This window comes from Cnephaeus nilssonii, assembly GCF_951640355.1.
Source record: "Cnephaeus nilssonii genome assembly, chromosome: 14".
Lineage (NCBI taxonomy): Eukaryota > Metazoa > Chordata > Mammalia > Chiroptera > Vespertilionidae > Cnephaeus > Cnephaeus nilssonii.
This window is the reverse complement of record NC_137085.1, coordinates 47,906,353-47,927,689: the sequence shown is the minus strand read 5'-3', so window position 1 is coordinate 47,927,689 and position 21,337 is coordinate 47,906,353. Positions and strand designations below refer to the sequence as shown.

General features: G+C 42.1%; 1 protein-coding gene across 6 annotated transcripts in view; it reads left to right on the top strand.

Annotated features, from left to right (window-relative positions):
- The window catches only part of GLIS3 (GLIS family zinc finger 3), a 455,765-nt gene that overhangs the window by 384,937 nt on the left and 49,491 nt on the right, over positions 1 to 21,337 (top strand). For all 6 annotated transcript variants that reach the window (XM_079790192.1, XM_079790188.1, XM_079790190.1 and 3 more), the window contains one exon: positions 19,860 to 20,028. In XM_079790192.1, the coding sequence (XP_079646318.1) occupies positions 19,860 to 20,028 (169 nt within the window). The remainder of the gene's footprint in view (positions 1 to 19,859; positions 20,029 to 21,337) is intronic.

The following is a 21,337-nucleotide window of genomic DNA, read 5'->3' as shown; positions in this document are numbered from 1 at the left end:
CTTGTAAGAATGTCCATTATTGTTTGTTAACCATTGCAGGGGTGGGGGAAGATAGAATGGCATTCCCAGACCCCTAGACCCACTTCCTTCTGCCTGGGTTTGAATAAATAGATGACTCTATATTTGAAAAATTTCACATGTGTAGTGAAAAATAAGAAAGGATTAATTTGCAACAAGGAAGTTATTTTTTTCATTTATTTTCTTAGCCTGGATTTTTGTACATCTTTCACCCTCATAGTGATGATGTACCTCTGCAAACATAATTGATTAGCGTCCTCATGTTTGAAAAACCCTTACTGTCATGCTATGACTCTGATAGCAAATGTCCCACCAGCTTCACATTTCAGACAATGAGAGTTGTCTGTGGATTGCAAATCCCACTCCCACCCCCATCTGATTCCAGAGCCAGGTTTTGGCAGCAGACTGTTTTGTTTCTTTTTCTTCTTTTTAAATGTACTAATAAGCCATAAAGAATTAAGAATTTACTGATGCATAACAGTGGAATAGGGGAAAGACATGCTTGTGTAACTTTATAAACTCGACAGTTCTCAGTTGGTCCAAAGGCAGGGGAAAGGGCATTAAGCAAATACAGTGTTTCAAGAAGGTCAGTCATCAAGACACCAAGAGTCAGTGGCCCTTTATCAGTTGCTTTGGCTACTTACTCCTGGAGACCAACGCAGCTTCTGCTTTTTGAGAACCTGGGACGTGAGATTAAAACTTACCTGAAGGGCTGAACAAATCTTACAGAGGTTTGTGGTACAGGTGCATACATACACATGAAATATGTCAATGTACAATGTTTTCAGCACACATAAATATTTTGTAGTAGATATATACATGAAAAAGTTTGATTAGCTTTTGTTTGTACATATGTCTGTTGGATTTGCCACATATTTGATATATGAACATTTATTTTAGCACATTAAGTTAACAATCAGTTTAAAGCAGCCAATATAGCACTCTCTACTTTTTTTTTAATCCTCACCCAAATATATGTTTTTATTGATTTTTTTTAGAGAGAGCGGGAAAGAGAGAGAGAGAAACATTGATCAGTTGCCTCCCATATGAGCCAAGACCGGAAATCAAACCACAACCTAGGTATATGCCGTGACTGGGAATCAAACCCTTAACCTTTTGGTGTATGGAGCTATGCTCTAATTCTATAGTCTATAAATCCATGATTTTACTAAAGACCTGGAAAACAACAGTTAAGAGTCAAATCTAACCAAAACCAATTGCAAAATGGCCCAACATGTAATATATTTTCTGTTGATGGGATAGTCTTGTTCATTTAAATCTCTTGGAAATGGATTTGGAAAGCAATGCTATCTCTATCTTTGCTGTGTGTAGCATACATCTGTGTGGCTCGTTTTCAAAACTTACGAGTCACCTTTCTCTTGGTGTTGATTTTTATATTTCTGGTAGTGTTTTCAAAGTTTTTAAGTGATTTAGTTTGAAATGGGTTTGTAATTCCAAATAGTTCCTCTCTTTGCACATGATACGTTTTAAAAAATTATTATAGTTGTTTTACAATTGCAGTTTACTTTCAATATTGCTTTGTATTGGGTTCAGGTATACAGCATAGTAGTTAGACAATCATATACTTTGCAAAAACGGTCCCCTGATATTTCCAGTACTCAACCTGCACTAAACATAGGTATCACAATATTATTGACTATATTCCCTACTAGAGGCCCAGTGCATGAAATTCGTGTACAGGGGTGTGGGGTGTGTGTGTGGGGGGGGGGATTCCTCAGCCCGGTCTGCACCCTCTCCAATCTGGGACATCCCTCTTGCAATCCAGGACTGCTGGCTCCTAACCCCTCTGCCTGCCTGCCTGCCTGATCGTCCCTAACCCCTCTGCCTGCCTGCCGGTCTGATGGCCCCTACCTTGCCCCCCTGCCGGCCTGATGGACCCTAACTGCCTTGGCCTAAGCCGCAGTCTGGCCTCCCTATGCAGGAGGCGACCTGGCAGATCAGGAGAAGGTGCTGCCCGCATTACCTCACTGCTGCTGCTGCCACTGCTGCCACTGCTGGCCTGGGCCTGGGCCCTTTGCAGCTGCTGCAGCTTTGTCCAGAAGAACATCCGGAAGGTCGTCAGGAAGATGTCCACCCTAATTAGCATATTACCCTTTTACTAGTATAGATGCTGTACTTTACATCCCTGTGACGCTTTTGTAACTGCTAATTTGTACTTCTTAATCCCTTCACCTCTTTCTCCCAGTCCCCTCTCCCTACCAACCTCCCCAGCAACCACCAGTCTCCTCTGTGTACATGAGTCTGTTTCTCCTTTGGGCCTCCAAAAAGATTTTGAGCTCTTAGTTTTGAGGCTCCAGCTCATGCAGGCGAGCTGCTATAATGGCAAAGAGCCTAAGTTACCACAGTATCAACAGAGTATCTTCAGATTGATTTGAATTTTCTGCAACTATGGCAACATTTGAAACAGGCATGTGGCCATCTTCCTTTATCCTGGAATTTTACTCCTTGAGTTAACTTATAACTGTGAAAGTTTATCTTCCCTACTTCTTTTTTTATTTCTGCTTCCCTCGGGTTCTATTTTACTTTCTTTGTTCTTGCCTTTTCTTTTAAAAAAAATGGTTATGCCTTCTGTTTTGCTATGTAGACAACAAACAGAACAAAACAAGGCAGAAAGAAAAACTAAAAAAACACAAAAATGTTAAGCCTTTCTTCTTCTTTTTAAAGTTCTAAAAATCCATTTGCCAGGAGCGCGTGTTCACACGTTTCAAACCTGTGCTAAAGATCTGTGGAAAGAAGCCAAACAGTGAGAGATGCCAAAGGAAAAGGAAACTGTTTATCAATTAGTTACATGTAAAATCTGAAGTGTTAGGGCAATTTGACAAAGATTAAGACTTGGCTTAGTGGCAAAAGTACTTGGAGTCATTCCATTTACATTCTGTTATACAAAATTGAGAAAATATTTGTTTAATGATTGTCAAGCACTTAGACTTTTAAGTGCTAGCAAATTGATTTACAATATTTTTTTTTGATGGACACCTGTTCAGTATATATGGGCATAAGATCAGAAGTAGTTTAGCAAGGAACACCATGATTTTTTTAGAAGCTACCATTGAGGACTCATGTTTTGAAGAAGTCCTGGTTTTGAAATGGAAACTTTTAGTGGGTAGCAGACGAGGATTTGTGAGATTCTGGGAGAGGGATAGTTGGCAGAGCATTAAGATGGACAGGGAAGATGGCAGTTCTGACACGAAAAGCTCTTGCGAGTCTCCTAACATGTTGGCTTCCCTTATTGAAACAAACCTTTCAGTTGATAAGTTGGAGTTTGACTGGAAAGGAATGCCTGAAAAGACTTTTATTTCTGTGGGAGAAAATAGTACCCCAGATTAATGCAGCCAAATATCACTTGAGGCCTTACTGAAGATGATTTTAAAAGTGAGGTGTTTATTGATCTACTTGGAAATCCCGGGGCGCCCCAGGCTGGCTCCTCAGCTAACCTGAGAGCGATTTAGTGATCTAACAGGAAGCCTGGACAGGGATGAGCAGTTCTCAACTATGGCTCACTTACATTGTCTGTCTTTTTGTTCAAAAGTGCTGTACCCCAGATAGTACTGTCTTGGCCAGCCTGTAAATTCAGGTGATTTGTCTGATCATCTGAGGGAGAAATATTTCACAGCCAGTAGATCGAGGTGTGAATGCCACTTTTAAGGCTTAATGCCTGCGTAGATGTTCTCATCAGCTCCCCGGATGAAGGGATGAAGCAGATAAGCCTACAGTTAGTCTGCAGTATCATGGACAGCCTGGACCAGTGCCTGGTCCTGACCGAGAGTCCATTCACTATCAAAGAACGCTAGAGGATCTGTCTGGTGACTGATCACAAAAATTACAGTTCCCTCCAAATCAAAACTGTACTAGAGGCTCAATAAAACATGAGCTTTGCAAATGGTCTTGGTCGTGAATACATCGTAGAGACCAGTGTGGTTGAGGTGTTTGAGACTCACAGAACCCCATCATCAAGTGAGGAGCTAGTGCAGCTGGAACAAGAATATCTGCAAGAATGAGGGAATTTTATTGGTACCACTTCTATTGGGTTTTTAAATAATTACCATGTTTTTAGAGCTATTGAATTATCCCAATTCTGAATGTAACTTTAGATCTTTCGGGGGGGGGGGAAGTGTTATATTCATATATTATAGGGAATTGTAGATGGAAAATAAATATATTTTTAGAGCAGGAACTTTGGAAGTCATATATTGTCATTCCCTTCGCTCCCCCTCATTACTGGGAAATGAAGGCTTCTCTCTTACAATAGCATCATTTTTTGTAATAAATAGCACCATATTAAATTTATACAGGATTTAACATACTTTGTGAAATGTTAATGTTTCATTTTAATGTAATTTTATGGGATGTTTTAAAACATTTTCTACATTCTTAAGTTAATTATTTGCTATCTTGGGACAACTTGCAGAGTTGTAGGGGTTAGAAATAATTTTCTATAAAACTGCCTTATATAATCTACTTTCAAAAAGTGGTTATTAATTTAGGGGCTTCATTAGAATGTTTTTAATTGGCACACAAATTTCCCAATAGGTTAAACTTTATAGGAGAATTGTTGAAGATCAAATAACATAATCTATATAAATGTCCTTAAAAGGTCATAGAACATTATAAAACATGCATTAGTTATTACTTTCATTGCCTTCAAAACCTTGGCTTTGCTTGGAATTTACCAGGGGTGAAAAAGGGAAAGAACAGCTTGAAATTGGTGGTGGACAGAAGGTGGTAGAATGGGGCAACAGAAATGATTTATAGGGAAACATTTGGCAACAACATGTTTGTCATCTTTTGATGTTGCCTTGAACTGCTGTCAGAATCCTGTATTGTTCATGCATCTGTGGTTTATCCACCTACTGTAATTGGATTGCAGAATCAATGAGCATAGGAACAAGCCTCATTTTTCTCTTTTGTAGAAACTGATAGTTAAATCTACAGATTTAGCCCTCCCTGATCCTGAGCCAGTCCTTTAGTGTGCATTAACTCACCTGGCAAACCCGTGAAAATACAGATTGCTATTCCTCATCCCCAGAATTTCTGATTCAGTAGGTCTGAGTGAGTCTCAATAATTTGAATTACTGCCACGTGTTTCTAGCAAGTTCTCAGATGTCACAGGGTGCTGCAGATCAAGGGACCACACTTTGAAAACCATTGCTCTGGATCATAAAATGTGGGAATGTGACTTCTAGCAAAACACAATCTTAATTTTGACTGATAGGAGTTACAATAAGAATTACCCCTAATTAACCAGATTTTGGAGGGGGGGAAGGGTCCTTTCACAGTGGATATGTATGTCACATCACCACGATGTACACTTTAAATGTCTCACAATTTTATAGTTCAAATGTCTTTCATACTTCAATAAAATTAAAATTGTAAAGAATTTACAAATTGAATCAAAATATTTATCTAAAAACAATGTGATGGAAATCTGTCCACAAGACAATTTAAGGCTGTAGTTGGTCTGCTCTATGTATATACAGTGATAAATGGAATAACACCATTCTGGTACTTATAATAAATAAAATAATAACGATATTATCTATACATATTACAAAGATAATAAAACTAAATCAAATCGTGAAAAAGCAAAGAAGAGTTTCCTGTAGAATATATTTCTACTCCATACTACAGAAAACCTATAGATGGATATTAAGCATGTCTTCCCACCAGTGATACAAAGGCACTGCACATATTTTGATTAAGAGTAAAATCTTATAACCACCCAACTGAAGAAAATTAAAATTCCTATTCCCAGCCAGCACGGGGCACATTTGAATGTATGCTGCTAATATTAATGACTTTTTATGTTTGAAAGCTGCTTAATTTGGTGGTTCAATTTTCTACATATTCCTTTATATTCATGTTAGTTTTCATACAAGATTAAGCTGAGTTATTCAGTTTTACAATATGTACAAGTTTTTGCTGTAAAAATATTTTTGTGAGTGAGTAAAACCAATTCCACAACTTCTGAGGAGGAGAGGAAAATAGTGACTCTGGGCGACTGTAGTTTTATTTCCTTAGGGCAAAGTTAGGGTTGTCTTTATACTATTATTTCTCCTTTCCCTCATTTTATGTTATTCTACAGGCACTAAAATGGGGTGTGAAAAGGAAAGGTTGGATCTACCTTGTTGTGTATGGACCCCAAGCAGGTTTTAGGGAGCAGGTGAGTGGCAAGAATCAGGACAGAATTTCTCAAATGAGGAACTAAAAACTTTTGTGATTATGAAGTCATGGACCAAACTTCTGGGTCCAAAGTTCTGATTTTCTGCTTCAACTGAATTACCTTCCAAGGAAAGAGAGATAAGTAGTTATGTCTCTTTCAGGTGAAGAGTAAAGAACATAGAAAGTGGTTATTTCCAGGTTGTTTGTAATCACAGCAAACATTTTTTATACATGTGTGAGCACTGAAAATAAATGTGAAGAAGATTATAAGACACTAAAATGAAGATTATTGAATTAGCTTAGATATTACTTTTTATGTTTTACTATTAACGGTAATAAGAGAGCACGTGGCAGGCGCTGAATAGGGAGGGTTATTGTGGGATTGACTCATTCCAGGTGACCAGAGCACTGTTTCTGATCACTGGCTCTTACAGTATCTTCCTCACATTGTCAAGGAATGACCGTCCCATTCCGGTGCCCTGAGATCCTGGAACAATTAAGGCTGCTTGGACACCAGGCACTGATTCATCAGCAGTTACAGCTGCCTCCTTGGTGTTTTATCTGAGTTTTCCTGCCTGAGTTTCAAGGCTGCTCTGGCATCACTTTTGTGCCACCATTTCTAGTTGCCACCTGGGCTTTGCTTCTGGGCTCCAGTCCTGTTCTCCCAGGGAAGGTAGCTGCTCAGATCTGGCCTAAGCTCTGACTACCCACCAGCTCACCCTAGAGGTCTGTTGACACCTAACTATGTGCTAAGAAGTCAGTGATTTAGCATGACTTTTTCCAATCTCCCTTGGAACCTTTCCCTGGGGATTTAGTAAACGTCCTATTTGTATCTTGTAGGAGAGATGGCAGAAAGGGAACCTATTCACTATTGAAAAGAAAAGGGGATAAATGCTTATCAGCATGCATAGGAAAAGGCACAGTGTGCTTAGCAAGTTTTGTGAGAGGTGGATGCACTTCAGGAACAATGCAATGCAGCAGCTGCCTCTGTGGTTGGTAAAGGAACAATCTAGCGTCCATAGTTTTGAAGTGTACTAAGGTACTATATAAAAAAGTAAGGGTGGGCAGCATTTAGTGTCTCTGTTCTTTTTTTTTTTAATATATTTTATTGATTTTTTACAGAGAGAAAGAGAGAGGGATAGAGAGCTAGAAACATCGATGAGAGATAATCATCGATCAGCTGCCTCCTGCACACCCCCTACTGGGGATGTGCCCGCAACCAAGGCACATGCCCTTGACTGGAATCGAACCTGGGACCTCTCAGTCCGCAGGCCGACGCTCTATCCACTGAGCCAAACCGGTTTTGGCTAGTGTCTCTGTTCTTAAGTTATATTATTGGCCATGCTCTATGCCATCCCTCTGACCATCTGCAAAGCCAACCTGTATTTAAATGGAATGTTTACAAATAGAAATGGTACTTCTTCCTTTAACTCAAATTTAATTTCCTCTCAATAAGATTGGTTGCCTGATTAAATGACACACAGAATGCTTAGAACACTGCTTAGCACATAGTAACTGTTCAGCACATATTAGCTATTATCATTGTTGCTTTTATCCAAACTCTAGAAAAATACATATTATAGTTCTATAAAGCAGATAGGGAACAGTAGCTGTCCTGAGATACAGCAGTCCTTTCCATAAGAATTCAAGTCAAGATGAGGGCTCAGAACTCCCATATTCAAGACTTATCTTCAGATCTATAAATTCGACAGTTTTTCTGTTGCCAGGAAGAGTTGAAATATACTCAGGCTGGTCATACAGAGTACCAGCAGGCCAGGTTGAAAAATGAACTTAATCAACAGTGATGAATCCATGAGGGTGAGGTAGATGGAGGAATGAAGAAATAGGGTGAATGGCCTTGACCAATATGGTTAGTTGTACAGTCATTGTCCTGACCTTGCTGAGGCCTTAGTGTCCCTCCTGATGTCATTGACTCTTCCAGGTCATGTCATTTACCTCAAAGTATATGCTAAGGTGTCAAGAAAACTATTCTTGACTATTTATTTACCTCAAATTTAGTTGCCAAATTTTAGAAACAGTCCCCTAGTCTTTTCATGATGGTTAATACACAGCAGACAATTTATTGCCCTTTGAGCCTGCCTGCCTCCTGTTTTTGCATGGCCTGAGAGGATGGTTTTAAGATTTTTTTTTATGTAAAAAAGACTACTAGCCTTTAGATGAGAACAGTTGGTCAAAGAATTGAGGACATTGCCTCTTGCCTGCAAAGCCTAAAATATTTGTTTCCCGATCACTGTTTTATGCTTACATCTGGGACATTTGTCAGTGACTGAGTGAAATCAAGGAAGCTTGTGGCTCCCATGTTTTTGATCAAATTTTGTTTTAAAAGTCTATCAATACATAGAGGTTTGTTTATTCCCTTAATAGTTTAGATTTAGCAGATACTGTAGTAGTCTACTAGCCCTGGGGGTTTTAGAGATTTTTCTATAAGGCCCAGTATTTAAAGCAGGTGAATTTGGAAGGATCAAGACCATTATCTAGCACTCCTACTCCTCTCTGAGGCCTTCTATGGAACCCCAAATGTAGTGGTTCTGAAATGGAATTACAGGTAAAATTGTCACACTGCAAGCAGATATCTACAGAAGCAGCCCGGGCCATGGTAGGATGGGTGTATGTCCTGATAATGTGCTTCCCTCATAGGAAGAAGCTGCCTGAAGACTGGCATGACTTGGTTCAGTTATGATGAAGCCAGGGCTTGCAGAGATATCAGAGGGAGCAGACCTTGTTTTATTCTACCCAGGTCTATTTTTCCTAAGAAGAGGAGTTTCAAACCCTTAAATATCAACAAATATGTTTTCTAAAAGCCAGGCCTTTTGTTGACATATAGATTGATGCCCAGGAGAAATGCAAAAAGTTGAAATATCAAACTGTAGGAACCCATCTGGTCACATTCCAGCCAGAAAGATGCTTACTTCCTCAAAATACACGTTCTGCCAGCAACAAGGATGCTTGAAATTTACATAACTGAAGATTGAACCTTCCATTCCAAGCTAGAGAAAGTCTTCAAATAAGAATTCCTTGAGAAAAGCTATGTAGGGGCATGAATTCTTGATAACACACGAATGATTTATTAGAGTTAATCTTGAGAATAAACTAGGAGGTAACTAACACAGAGCATCTAAAGGCAAAATGGAAAGAGTGTCCACTTTGTGGGCAAAGTGTGAAAAAAGAGAAAAGGGGGTTCTCTGGAGTCACAACAAAACCAACTTCATCAGCTATCCAATTTTGCACAGGGCTCGTGGTCATTGCAGACTTTGGTTCCCCAGAAGGGCTACAAAGCTAGGAAAGGCAGAGGTTTCCTCAGCAGAGTTCGGTGTTGATACATGAGCCTTTGAGTTGGCTACAGGAATATTGCATTGAAAATTGGAGTGGCTGGCTGTGCTGAAATTCTGTTTCCAAGGAGCCTTCCCGGTGAAATGTTTTCAGAAGTCACGTAGAAGTGGTGTGGGTGGGGTTACCTCCATAGTATCTGCAAGGGAGGAAACAACTTTTTCAGTCAACATGGCACAGGTGGGAGATAGCAAAGGGACGAATACTAAGGCATCAGAGAACTGAATACTTTTTACTAAAATTTTTGGTTTTGTAACCAAATTGGACTTTATTTCTAAAGAAGGAGATGAGAATGATTCATATAAGAGCTTCCAGGAGTTGTTGGCCCTGCCTGCTTCATCTTCATTATGTTCTCCTACTCTGCCCCATATGGAAGATAAGGTAACAGACAGAGGCAATACTGACTTTCTCACAGGGTAGTCTGTTTGCCTGTTCAAATTATTTCATTAACATTCTGTGTTACTAACTCTCTGGGAGTGATTAGGTTGAGAGGCAAAGGGAAGAAAGATAGGTGTGAGATTTGAGGTTAGATTGGCATGCATTGTCTGGAAAAAGACCCATGAGGGCTGCATGAAATGTTGTTCCCAGAGAAGCAGAGAGAGCTGCCAGAAGAAGCCATTCGAATTGTAACAAAATGTCTTTGTTCTGAAATGCAGATGTTTCAGGAGCTTTTCTCAACACGAAGTTAATTACACTTGGTATTTCAGAATGTTTGATGGTAACCTTTGGCATCTATGCGAATATCATCAGCCATTATCTTCTAGTTGTATGGAGGTGTATTCCAGAAAGGCATATAAGCATGTATCCCCCCTAAAACACTAGTAACTTCCTCCCTGGCTATAAATCCAGGTGCCCGATGTGGAAATGTAATTGGGCAGACGACAGAGAAGTTTGGAGCTCATGTGGGAATATCTATTTGTAAGAGAACCTGAATATTCATGTAACTGTGCAGACATCAATACATTCTCATTTTACCTTACTTACTTCTGTTCCCCAGTGAACAGCACAGCTCTTAAGCTCAAAGTTAATAGGCATGTTCTTCAGAGACGTACCCTCTCTTACCTTAAGAGAACATCTCCCTGACAGATTTGTTTATCAGTTGCTAGGTAGCTCTCCCATCAGGTGACACAAGTATGTTTTCTTTGTCTTAGGGCAGTGGTGACAGTTGCCATTGTTTGCCATCAATTAGCTTGGGGTAGCATGTCAAGGATGTATGGGTGGTGTCATTTTAGTCTGACAGCCACACGATCTGGTTGAGAAGGGATTGTTTCATTATCCTCTTATCAGGGCTGCTGGATAATGATACTCTACACTGCAAAGTAGGAGGGGGGGAAAGACAGGCAGAAAGAATAGATTTTTAGGGATTGGCAGTATTAAAATTATTCATGCCTCAAGGAGAAGGGAAAGATTAGAGAAATGACTGTGCGAACCCTTAAGAAGCTACTTTTTCCTAATACAGGTGGAATGTGGAATGATGCCCTTCCTGATGGAGAGAGGAAGAGGGGAAATGCCCAGGCATAAGGAAGGAAGAAAGAGGGAAACTAGCCCCTTTTTGCTGATAGGCAACAAGGCAAGGATTAGCGGTGGCATCCCTCCATTCTCCAATTAACCCCAATATCAAATGCAGCCTTCCCAGTGACTCAGGCCCTTTCCTTGTTAGAAAACTCCCTCTGGTTTGCGAATTTAGGTCCTGAGAGCATTTTCCACTGAAAGGCAGTGCAATTAAAGTGCTCCAGGGTGAAATGCAAAGAACTGCAGAAGGCATTGGGGCCCAAATTTTCACTCTTAGGGAGCAAAACTGCAGTCACCCCCAATACTTGTCATTTTCTTCAGAATGACTGAAGGGAAGTCTCTTTTGAATTCGGAAAATTAACCGTGGCTGGACTTTTATGCTCTTGGAGAAACAAACAAAAAGAAGTGCTGAAAATGTGAAACTACTTCAAGATAAACTAAGCTTCAAGAGTGACAATTGTGTTGACATTTTAGTAACAGCCCATTTTCACTCCTTAACGAAGTGCAGCCATGCATGAAAATGACTTGCTATCTTTTAAACTGAAGCGCATTATGAATTGTAACTCAAGGTGTGTATTACTCATGTAAAATGAAGTACAACATTTTAACCCTGTGAGGATTCTTTCTCAGGCTCTGAACACTTTATAGCAACTTGCATTAGAAAAATTGAACAAAAAATTATTATTATTCAAGAATATGGTTTATATACTGGTTTGTATTTTAAAATGACCCTAGTCCACAGTTTATGTGTACACGCATCTTCAAGAGACCATACCCCAGCAATTTTCAACCTTTTTCATCTCATGGCACATATACTATACTAATTACTAAAATTCTGTGGCACACACAAAATATATATTTTTGCCAATCTGACAAAAAAAATTCATTTTGATTGAAAAAATACTAATTACTTACCCTTTTTGCTCCAAAGTGACTTTTTAAAAAATCAGGTGCCTATGCTTGTATATAAGGGTTCTAGTACCAAGAATTAACCAATCAGACACAACCTTCTTATGTCATGTGACCAATAAGGTACAACTCTATTATATGACCTATATATTTATGGTTTCAGACAGGGCACTCACATCCTACAGCTATTGGGGTGTTGGCTATTGTCATATTTTTATTTGACAATCTAAGGAAAAAGATGTCAGTGCCCCTGACTAAATAATCAGGTATTGCATGTTTTAAAAATTCTTGAAGCACACTGGTTGAAAATCACTGCCATACACTAAATTAACCATTTTGGAGCAACTATGTCTTTCTCTTCCCTATCCTATTAGTAATAGTAATTATTATAATAACATATATGACCAAAGAATAGCAACAGTGGTTTATTGAGCACTTAACCATGGCCCAGGCATTGTACTAAGTGTTTTGTATATCTATACTAATAAAAGGGTAATATGCTAATTAGGGCAGACGTCCATCCGGACATCCATCCAGATAAAGCCACAGCGGCTTTGGCTGCGAGGGCCTAGGGCTGGCGCCATGCGGAGAGGTAGGTGGGTCCGGCGCTTGCAAGGGAGGAGCGGGCCAGTCCGGTGCTGCTGGTCCAGCACCATGGCTCCTTTTGCAGAGGCGGCGAGAAGGCAGCGCTGCGCCCCCTTCCGCAAAGGCGGTGTGGGACAGCCACGCGGTGGCCTGGTCCCAGTGCTGCCCCTTCTGCAGAGGCAGCCACAGGGGCAGCAGTGTGGGCCCGGTCCAGACGCCACGCCTCCACAGAGGCTGGACGGGATGCAACCTGCTGTTCCTCAACCTCCCACAGCACCTCACCCAACCGGCCTGGTTCCAGATTTCCCCCCACCCACCAGTAGGCAGGGCCAGCGCTAAGAAGCGAGGGCTGAGGGCCTGCAGCTGTGGTGGCTGACAGCAGCAGTGGGGGATGGGGCAGTGCCTTCCCCTGATCAGCCCAGTCACCTCCCGCAGAGGAAGACATCCCCTGAGGGCTCCTGGACTGTGAAAGGGGGCAGGCCGGGTTGAGGGGCCCCCTCCCTCCCTTGCACGAATTTCGTGCACCAGGCCTCTAATATTATATAATCCTCCTCACCATCCTGGGAGGCATTGTCCTTATTTAAGATGCTGAAACTGAGCTTCGGTTATGTGACTTGCCTGAGACACATTGCTAGTAACTAGTAAAGCTCAGATTCAAGCCCAAGTCCATTTGACTGCCATTGGGTGCGTTTTGTTCTCTTAATAACAACCCTGACACATGATCTCCTTCTAGTACCCAATTTCTGGTGAGGCCAAAGGAGCCAAAGTTTTCATTGCAGTTCATCTCCTTCCTGAGTCCTTCCCAGGTTCACATTTCTCCGGGGAGAATGGGGGCAAGAGACAGAGAGGCAAGATTTGAATGGGGCCTTTAATTATTTTTAATATATCTATGAAAGCCAACTAGCCTGGTGTCATGGATTAGCTTACTCTTCTGTGCCCTGACCCTGGAAATATTGCCCAGGAAATGAATGGTGAGCCCATACCCCTCCCTGTGTACTAGCCACCAAGCATTAAATGTCATTTCTCAAGGTCCCAGCGTTAGAGCAGCACCATGGCTTTTACGTAATTACGAATGACTCCAAATGCATATTTACTGTAGCAGCTCAGTAGCAGCAGACCTGCCCAGCAAATCTCCTCTTCATGCATTATTGACAGAGGTGGTGGCCTTGCAGGCAACAACATTGTACTCACTTGTGGTAACAAGAACATATATCTGATTGCTCACAAATTACCCCTCTTTGCCTGCCATCTTTCCTACCAGTGGATCGATAGCCCTCTGACAAGCATCTGAAATCTTTATTTGGGAAAAAATACACATTTCCTACCAGCTGTTTGTTTTCCAAACCCAATAATTCATTTAATTTCTTGCCTGAATGCATTTCCAACACTGGCAAATATCTCATCCAGCTGAGGTCACTGAGGTCCTTAAGGATCTGTAAAACAGAAATGGGAATATACTTCTTGCATCCGAACCAGCACTTTGGTGGAGAAAGCTATCCATGGTGGGGGAAGAGTGCCAAGTGACTCCAAGCAGCCTTGGCAAATGGAGCATCTAGGGGTTCTGATACAATAGCAATGCTCTTATGCCTTTTCTTGAATTCATCCTGAGTTTGAGAGGCATTCTGGTATGGCAATGAGGGGCCTGTGATCTGAAATCAGGCTTCCCGGGTTTGAATTCTAGCCCACTAACTTAGGTAACCTAATCAGGTGACCTACTCAGTAACCCAGTTAGGTCTCATGTTCCTTGTCAGTAAACTGGGGAAAGGTTTGCAAAGTACTCAATAAATGTTCACTGTTGATTCTGAGGCATGGGACGACAGTAAGAAGGTGAAACCCAGCTCATATGTGGTCCAGCACTCACTGTTCAACATTGCTAGGAACTTGGGGAGTTTGATACAAACTCAGAATCTCAGCATCCCTGCCTCTAAGACCCAGTGAACAACAATCAGTGTTTTACCCTGATGATTTGTTGGCACATTAAAGCTTGAGAAGCAGAATTGTAGCTATTTATACATTTTTCAACAGCAATATGCCCTCCAATTGGCTGTTCTTTAATATATTTCAACCTGGCCAGGGAGGTCTTCCCTGCCTCTAAATGAGGCAGTGTCTATGGTGGCCTTTCCTGGCTCTGGGGTTAGGCCTGAGAGAAGTAGGTTTCATTTAGAGAAGCAACTAACACCCCTTTTCTCCCTCTATACACACAGTGAATACGTGACAGCTAAAGTGTCCACAAGGGCATCCTGTCTGTACTCAACAGAAATAGAGATTGCTTTCATTTGGATAGAGAGAGAGCTGCCTATTAACTCAAATTATCCTGAATTAGTTAAAGGCACCAGCCTAGAATACCCTGGACCCCATCACCAGCCACATGGAATCTGGGTACCCCATAGATCAACAGATGCTGCTTTGTTAACATTATAAAGCCCCACTGGGTCTCCTCTACCTACCTCTGCAGGAGACAGTGTGGGGTTGGGGAGGGCAGTAAGCCAAGCCCTAGAGAGAGAGAAAGCCCCAAACAGCAGGGAGGCTAGCTCATGATCCTCCGCTAGCCTATGCATTCATCTCAAGACCAGGCTTTTATTTCCTTGGGGAGTTCACCATCTCTTAATCACAAAAGCAATAAGACTTTCCAGTATGTTCCTCTGCCATGCCTAATCCATTGTTCCAGCTGCCAGTCACCAGCCCTGTCTGGAAGGTCACCTAAACGCCCTCTTCCACCCCTGAATGCAGCGCTGACCCCTGAGGTGACTCGGACAATGAAGGCCGCCCTGTGGGCAGCCTGTGTGTGCCGGTTGATTTGATCACAGGAGTTTTGTTAATATTGCCCTGGATTCTGGAGGAATCTGTTTTCTTCTTTATGCTTGGATCAGTAGGCCTCAGATGCGCTATTGTTGAGGTTGGAAATCATTTTGAGTGTGTATGGAAGGAAATTTTTCCTTTTGTGAATGACCTTAGAATACTCTAACATGGAGATTTTCTTCCTGGGGTTAAAAAATCACTTAAAAAAGCCAGAGCATTTGTCTGGAAGTGTGTGTTGTGTTGGGCAGGTCTAGGTAGAGTTGGCAGGTTTTCAGACTCTGGACATTAAGAGAGACTAGCCCCTGCCTGGTACAGAGTAGGGGATGGAAGATTGTGTTTGAATGAATGAATGAATGAATGAATATTCTTAGACTGCATCAAGTATGTTGGAATCCTGGATGTATGACTGTGATTTGGTTGAAAATTCCTAGAAGTCGGTGTTAGTAAGAGAGGCGTTTTGTGTGTGTGCCCTCGTGAAAATCTCTGAGAAATATAGGTCTTTGGGTAGAGGCCCAGGGCGAACCTCCTGATGCTACAGCTCTCTGACTCCAGAGTTTTGTTCATTTTATTGGAAAAGTAAGTGAAATGGAGGTGGAGTATACATTGGGAAGACACGCTGTGTCTCCTGTTACTTCTCTGGTCATTATGTTGGTCACAGGCAATATCCACAACCAGCAGTCTTGCCCTGGGCCCTGCATGGAAACTACTCTGTGCAGACACTGAATTATAAGCTTCTGCTAAGTCATCTCACCAGAAGAGAGTTTGTTCTAGACTTCTCATCCTATCTGGTAGAAAATAGAAGCAGGTCATGGGCCTCATTTTGCCAAGATATCATTACTTAACGCCCTATGTAAGAAACTGCCTGGTATACTAGTACTTGCCAAATACAGACTTTAGACTTTAAATTGAACCCTAAAGCCTTCCCTTTCTCTTTCTTCTGCATTCAAAGGGCCACTGCCTGCCCCAGTACCACTCCTTGGCTATAGCAGGGGATGGAAGAGCTGTTGTTGTGTGTTTGTTGCTCAGTCAACACTTGACCTCAGCACAATTGGAGGGCATGTTTCAAAGCCTTTGACCCTATTCCAGATACCTCTTATGTCCACCCTTATATCCTCTCCACCATCCTACCTATTCTGTTGCTATGGCAACCATCTGCACCAGTATTACTTGGTAGCTCATCTCCTCAACTACACCATGTACCTCTGGCTTTCTGCCCTCTAGCTTCTCTGATGCCCAGGTATTGAGCATCTCTGAGAAGGTTTAGCCACTCTGGTTCATGTGCCTACTTGGAAGTGTGAGAGAAGTGCAACCTGGGGAATCCCTTAACTAGTGGGGAATAGGTAACTGTTTCTTTCTGTCCTTGTCCTACAGGCTGAATCCCAAGATGGACTGCATTGTCTGGTATTTAGATGGTGTTCATTTTTGCTTGTCCAACAAACCAACATGAATGATGCTGTTAGAGATACTAGACACCAAGGATACCTTGTTCCAAGACCTAGCTCAGTGTCTGCCACACAGTAGTTACTTCATAAATTGGCTGTTGAGAGAGGAATGAAAAGAACACAAGTAACTCTGCACACAGAACAAAAGTATTAAGACAAGTAGACAAAGTTAGAGAACATTCTAGGCAAACACAAGTAGCATAAATTGTCATGACATATTTGAGGTGTGGTCAGTTTTCTTGTTTGACCAGAGCTTGGGGCACATATGGGGCCACAAATAAGATAATGTGTTAAGTGCTTTGAACACTGTTTGATGCTGTACACTAGTAAGTCTTGTATTTCGGTAGAATTGATGTATAGAAGTCTCCTTCCCTCACTAAACGGCAACCTCTGCAAGGACAGGGACCCACATCTAGTAGAGTAGCTAGCATGTAGAACTTAATGCATATTGAGTTTAAAATAATGTTTGGACCCTGTCTTGGTGGTTCAGTTGTTTGGAGCATTATTCCATGCACCAAAAGGTTGCAGGTTTGATTCCAGGTCAGGGCACATATCTAGATTGCATGTTTGATCACCAGTCAGGGTGCATACAGGAGGCAACTGATACATGTTTCTCTCTCCCTCCCTCCCTCCCTCCCTCCCTCCCTCCCTCCCTCCCTCCCTCCCTCCCTCCCTCCCTCCCTCCTTCTCTCTCTCTCTCTCTCTCTCTCTCTCTCTCTCGCTTTCTCTCTCTCTCTCTCTCTCTCTCTCTCTCTCCTTCTCTCTGTTTCTCCCCCATCCCTCTCACCCTTCCTTCCTCTCTTTATCTAAAAATAAATAACAACATATCTTTGGTGAGGATTTAAATAAATAAATTGTAAACACAATGTTTGGTGGATAGATGGATGAATGGATGATGGATAGATGGATAATGGACGGTTGGTCCTAGCTATTAAGTGGGATGAAGGAAAGGTACTTAACCAGTCCTAGCTTACAGTGTACAGCAAGCTGCAAAACAAACAAACAAACAAAAAAACAAAACAAAACAAAAAAAAACACACCAAATTTCCCAGCCTATTTCATTGCAGCTAAAGCAAAAACATAGCTAATATGCTAAAGTAGGCCTCTGGGAAGCAACCCATTTTCTATCGAACCATGGAGTAGAGCATAAAGTGTGCACACCAAGCTTCCCTGTTGCCCATCGAGTTACAAGCAGCAGAGGCAGTGCTTCCCTGTGACAAACACACACGCACATACAGAAACACCTCCAGAGGATAGTTAGTGATGGATGCATTCAGCAATTGCAGCAAAACCAATAGGAGCCGCTCACATTACTACACTAAGGCTCAAAAAAAATTAGCTGTGTTTCCACAGTGTCTCTGCGACCTCTTATTATTCCATTAGTTTTTGGAATAGTATATAAAACACCACACTGTATGCTGACAAACACCAGTCCTAAAAGTATTGCCACAGTGAATCCAAACAACAGCCTTCTCTCTTGGGTAAAATTACTATTTGGAATACAAGCAGAACTGTGGTCGCCTGAGCGAGATGAGCATAAACGAGGGCAGTGATTCATAAGGTGGCTGCAGCGTGTTTGCAAATGTGCAACTTTTCTGGAGGCGGATGCACCGCAGACACTCCGCATGGCCTTTTTGAGCCAGTAAGCATTTTCTGGTCACACCACCTCCTGAAGACGTAGAGGGCTGTGCAGGATGCAGGTTTCTGAGGACAAGAGTTAACCTGACACAATGCTGACTTACCAGAAATAAACCCTTCAAATCAGATCACACCCCTGTCAGTCGCTTTTTAAGCGGGAAGATGGTAATTCTGCCTTTTGACATGTTCCTTTAAGTCCTTGAACTCTTATCCCATTGGATTAAGCTTTTGGGGGCTGGGTCATCTGAGGTATTAATTCTATCCAGAAGAGGTTGGAGAAATGTGGTGCTGGTCTAAAAATACAGCTCCCTGAACTTTTAAACCTTCCAATCGCTTTGATTATGTGGCTTCTTTGTCTTGATCCTTAGCCTGATTTATTTTTTTTTATCCATTTATTCTTTGATATCAGTATAGTAAGTTCAAAAAAGAGCAGGGTCGGGCATAAAGCTCAGCATAGCTCTGTACAGAGAAGGAAGTTAAAGAGAGTCCGTGTAGGGATGCTCTTGTGATGGCACTCTAATGAGATGTCTGCTGAGTATGTTCCACACACTGCCAGAGCCTCTCTGCTAGTGACAGACTCTGCAAGTGACAAGCCCAGCTTCTCCTGTGACATCCTACCAATTAGCCCATCTAAATGGGCGCACATTTAAATTTGAGGTCATATACCATTCTCAGAGGTGGGGCTGCCCCCACGAATGAGGCTGTAACTCACTCTCTGTGTCATAATAGGCAACAACGGGGATGATCCCAGAGGTGCCTGTGAGACCACCTTTTCATACCCTACAGTGTTAGGATGAGACTCATCCTCCATGAAGTCCAAGTGTATGCATCCATCACACCGTCGGGGAAATGCCTGGGGTCAGTTAGACTCTGAAGTTAAAAGAGTGCAGGATCCTGCATGGGTGCTAGGATGGGGGAAGCTCCGTTCTCATTATATTGACTTAACAGTGACAGAGAGAGACCCCAGCCTGACCCACAGTGCTGGCAGCAGTGATGAGGAGTGGACGAAGGCCCCTGTTGTAACCTTATAGGTCAGCAGAGCAGATCTTCTGCTACCTGACTCCCGTCCCTCCTGACGGAAGGATGCTAATGTAGAGACCTTCGCCCAGATGCAGACATTAGAAGATTGACTAATTATACTGTGTCAGACAGGAGGCTGGTGGGGCACGGCGCTGCTATGGGAAACCATGACCATCAGCCTGGAGTCAGCCGCGCATGAGCTCCTTAGGCAGCCCTACAGGCGCATCAGCTGGGGAACCTGTTTCACCATGAAAACAATGCTGTGTATTTCCAATAAGAGAAGTGTTCCCTGAAAACCACCAAGAGGAAAACAAGCCCCTAAAATATGCTTGCTGTCCGCCTTTGGTGTTTAAAAAATGTGGGCTTCACTTGGGGTACAGTCTGATGCTTGTTCTCCCTTGATTTCAGCTTCCATTTTCTCCAGCAATCATTCAAGCCGAAGCGGAACAGCTGCTGGGGCTGTGCCACCCCCACATCCTGTCAGTCACCCTTCTCCAGGACATAATGTACAGGGGAGCCCCCACAACCCCTCCTCGCAGTTACCTCCACTCACAGCTGTGGACGCGGGAGCTGAGAGGTAAGGCCATCTGTCTCTCTCTTCTAATAGGTGTTGCGGCCAAACCTCCTTCCACACGGAGAAGGGCTTTGACAGTTGCTGAATTTTATTAATAATCCATTGGTGGGTTGAGTTACCCAAAGATGACATTTAAAAAGTACATACACAAAACATGTGGATCAAATATCTCGTCTGTTTTATTTTCCGTGGGAAAAAATGAAAAGATATTGGCTGCCAACTGAAGTGTCTGATGCTGGGAAAACACATCAGAATGTCTCTGTCCTTCCCACCTTTCCTTCGCTTGTTTCAGGGACTCAATTTTAAGGTAATGTCCCTACCAGTGGAAATGCTTTTCAAATGTAAGGTGGTGCCTTTCAGCACACAGGTCAGCAGTGTTAGGCTGAGAGTATAGCATAAAAGGGCACAGGATTCTGTATGGGTGACAAGGAAGGCGCTATTCGCTGAATACTTTATGTTGATACCACCCTCTTAAAGAGTTTCTGGGAGAAAATTTTGAAACCTTGACACTTTGGACTGACCCTCCAATGATGTGGACTGCATGCCACTCTTCTTGGTTCCTCTCCACTTATCATCTGGCTTGATTTGAGTTACCTAGAGGTTCCTCTCAGACATCCACGGGGTGGAGGGGGTAAGGTTTTGAATGATATTAGCCATGGGCTCTCCATCATCTCATTGCATTCTGCCTGGCTGAGAATCATGCTCCACAAGGTAGTGTTGATCTTAAACAAATAGACAGCCACTACGTCTGCAGAAAAATGGGTTTATTCCAGAAGAAGAAATAATTGTAATTCAGGACATTCAGGCTAATGGCAAACCATGTGCAAGTCCAAAGAAAAAAGGAGAGGGATACTCTTAATGGACTTGGGAGGGGCTCTTGTAAAGAAGAGTCCATTGGAGGAAAGTGATGGTTCAAAGTATAGTGACTTTTCATTGGTTGAGTTATGGCAGTCTCCCCATTGGCTGACCTGTTACTGGGCAAGAAGGGATCTTTTCTTCATCCAGCTAAGGTAGTAAAGTAATATTACTTCCTGCTGGAGATGCAAAGTACATCTCTTCTGTTGGGGTCAGTAGTGTGGATTAAGTGACATGTGCATGAGAGTTCTCTCTTCTAGTCTCCTGACTCGATTTTAAATGAGGTTTCTGTTTATTAATTTTTCACAGTGGCAAAACTAAGAAACTATCCAATGAAATCTTCTCTTATTCATCTCATCTTATTTGTAGTCACAACAACTCTTTACATGAATATGAGAAAAACAATCCATGTAGCTTCTTTTTGTACACAGCAATTAAAAGAATAAATGTAGAAAAA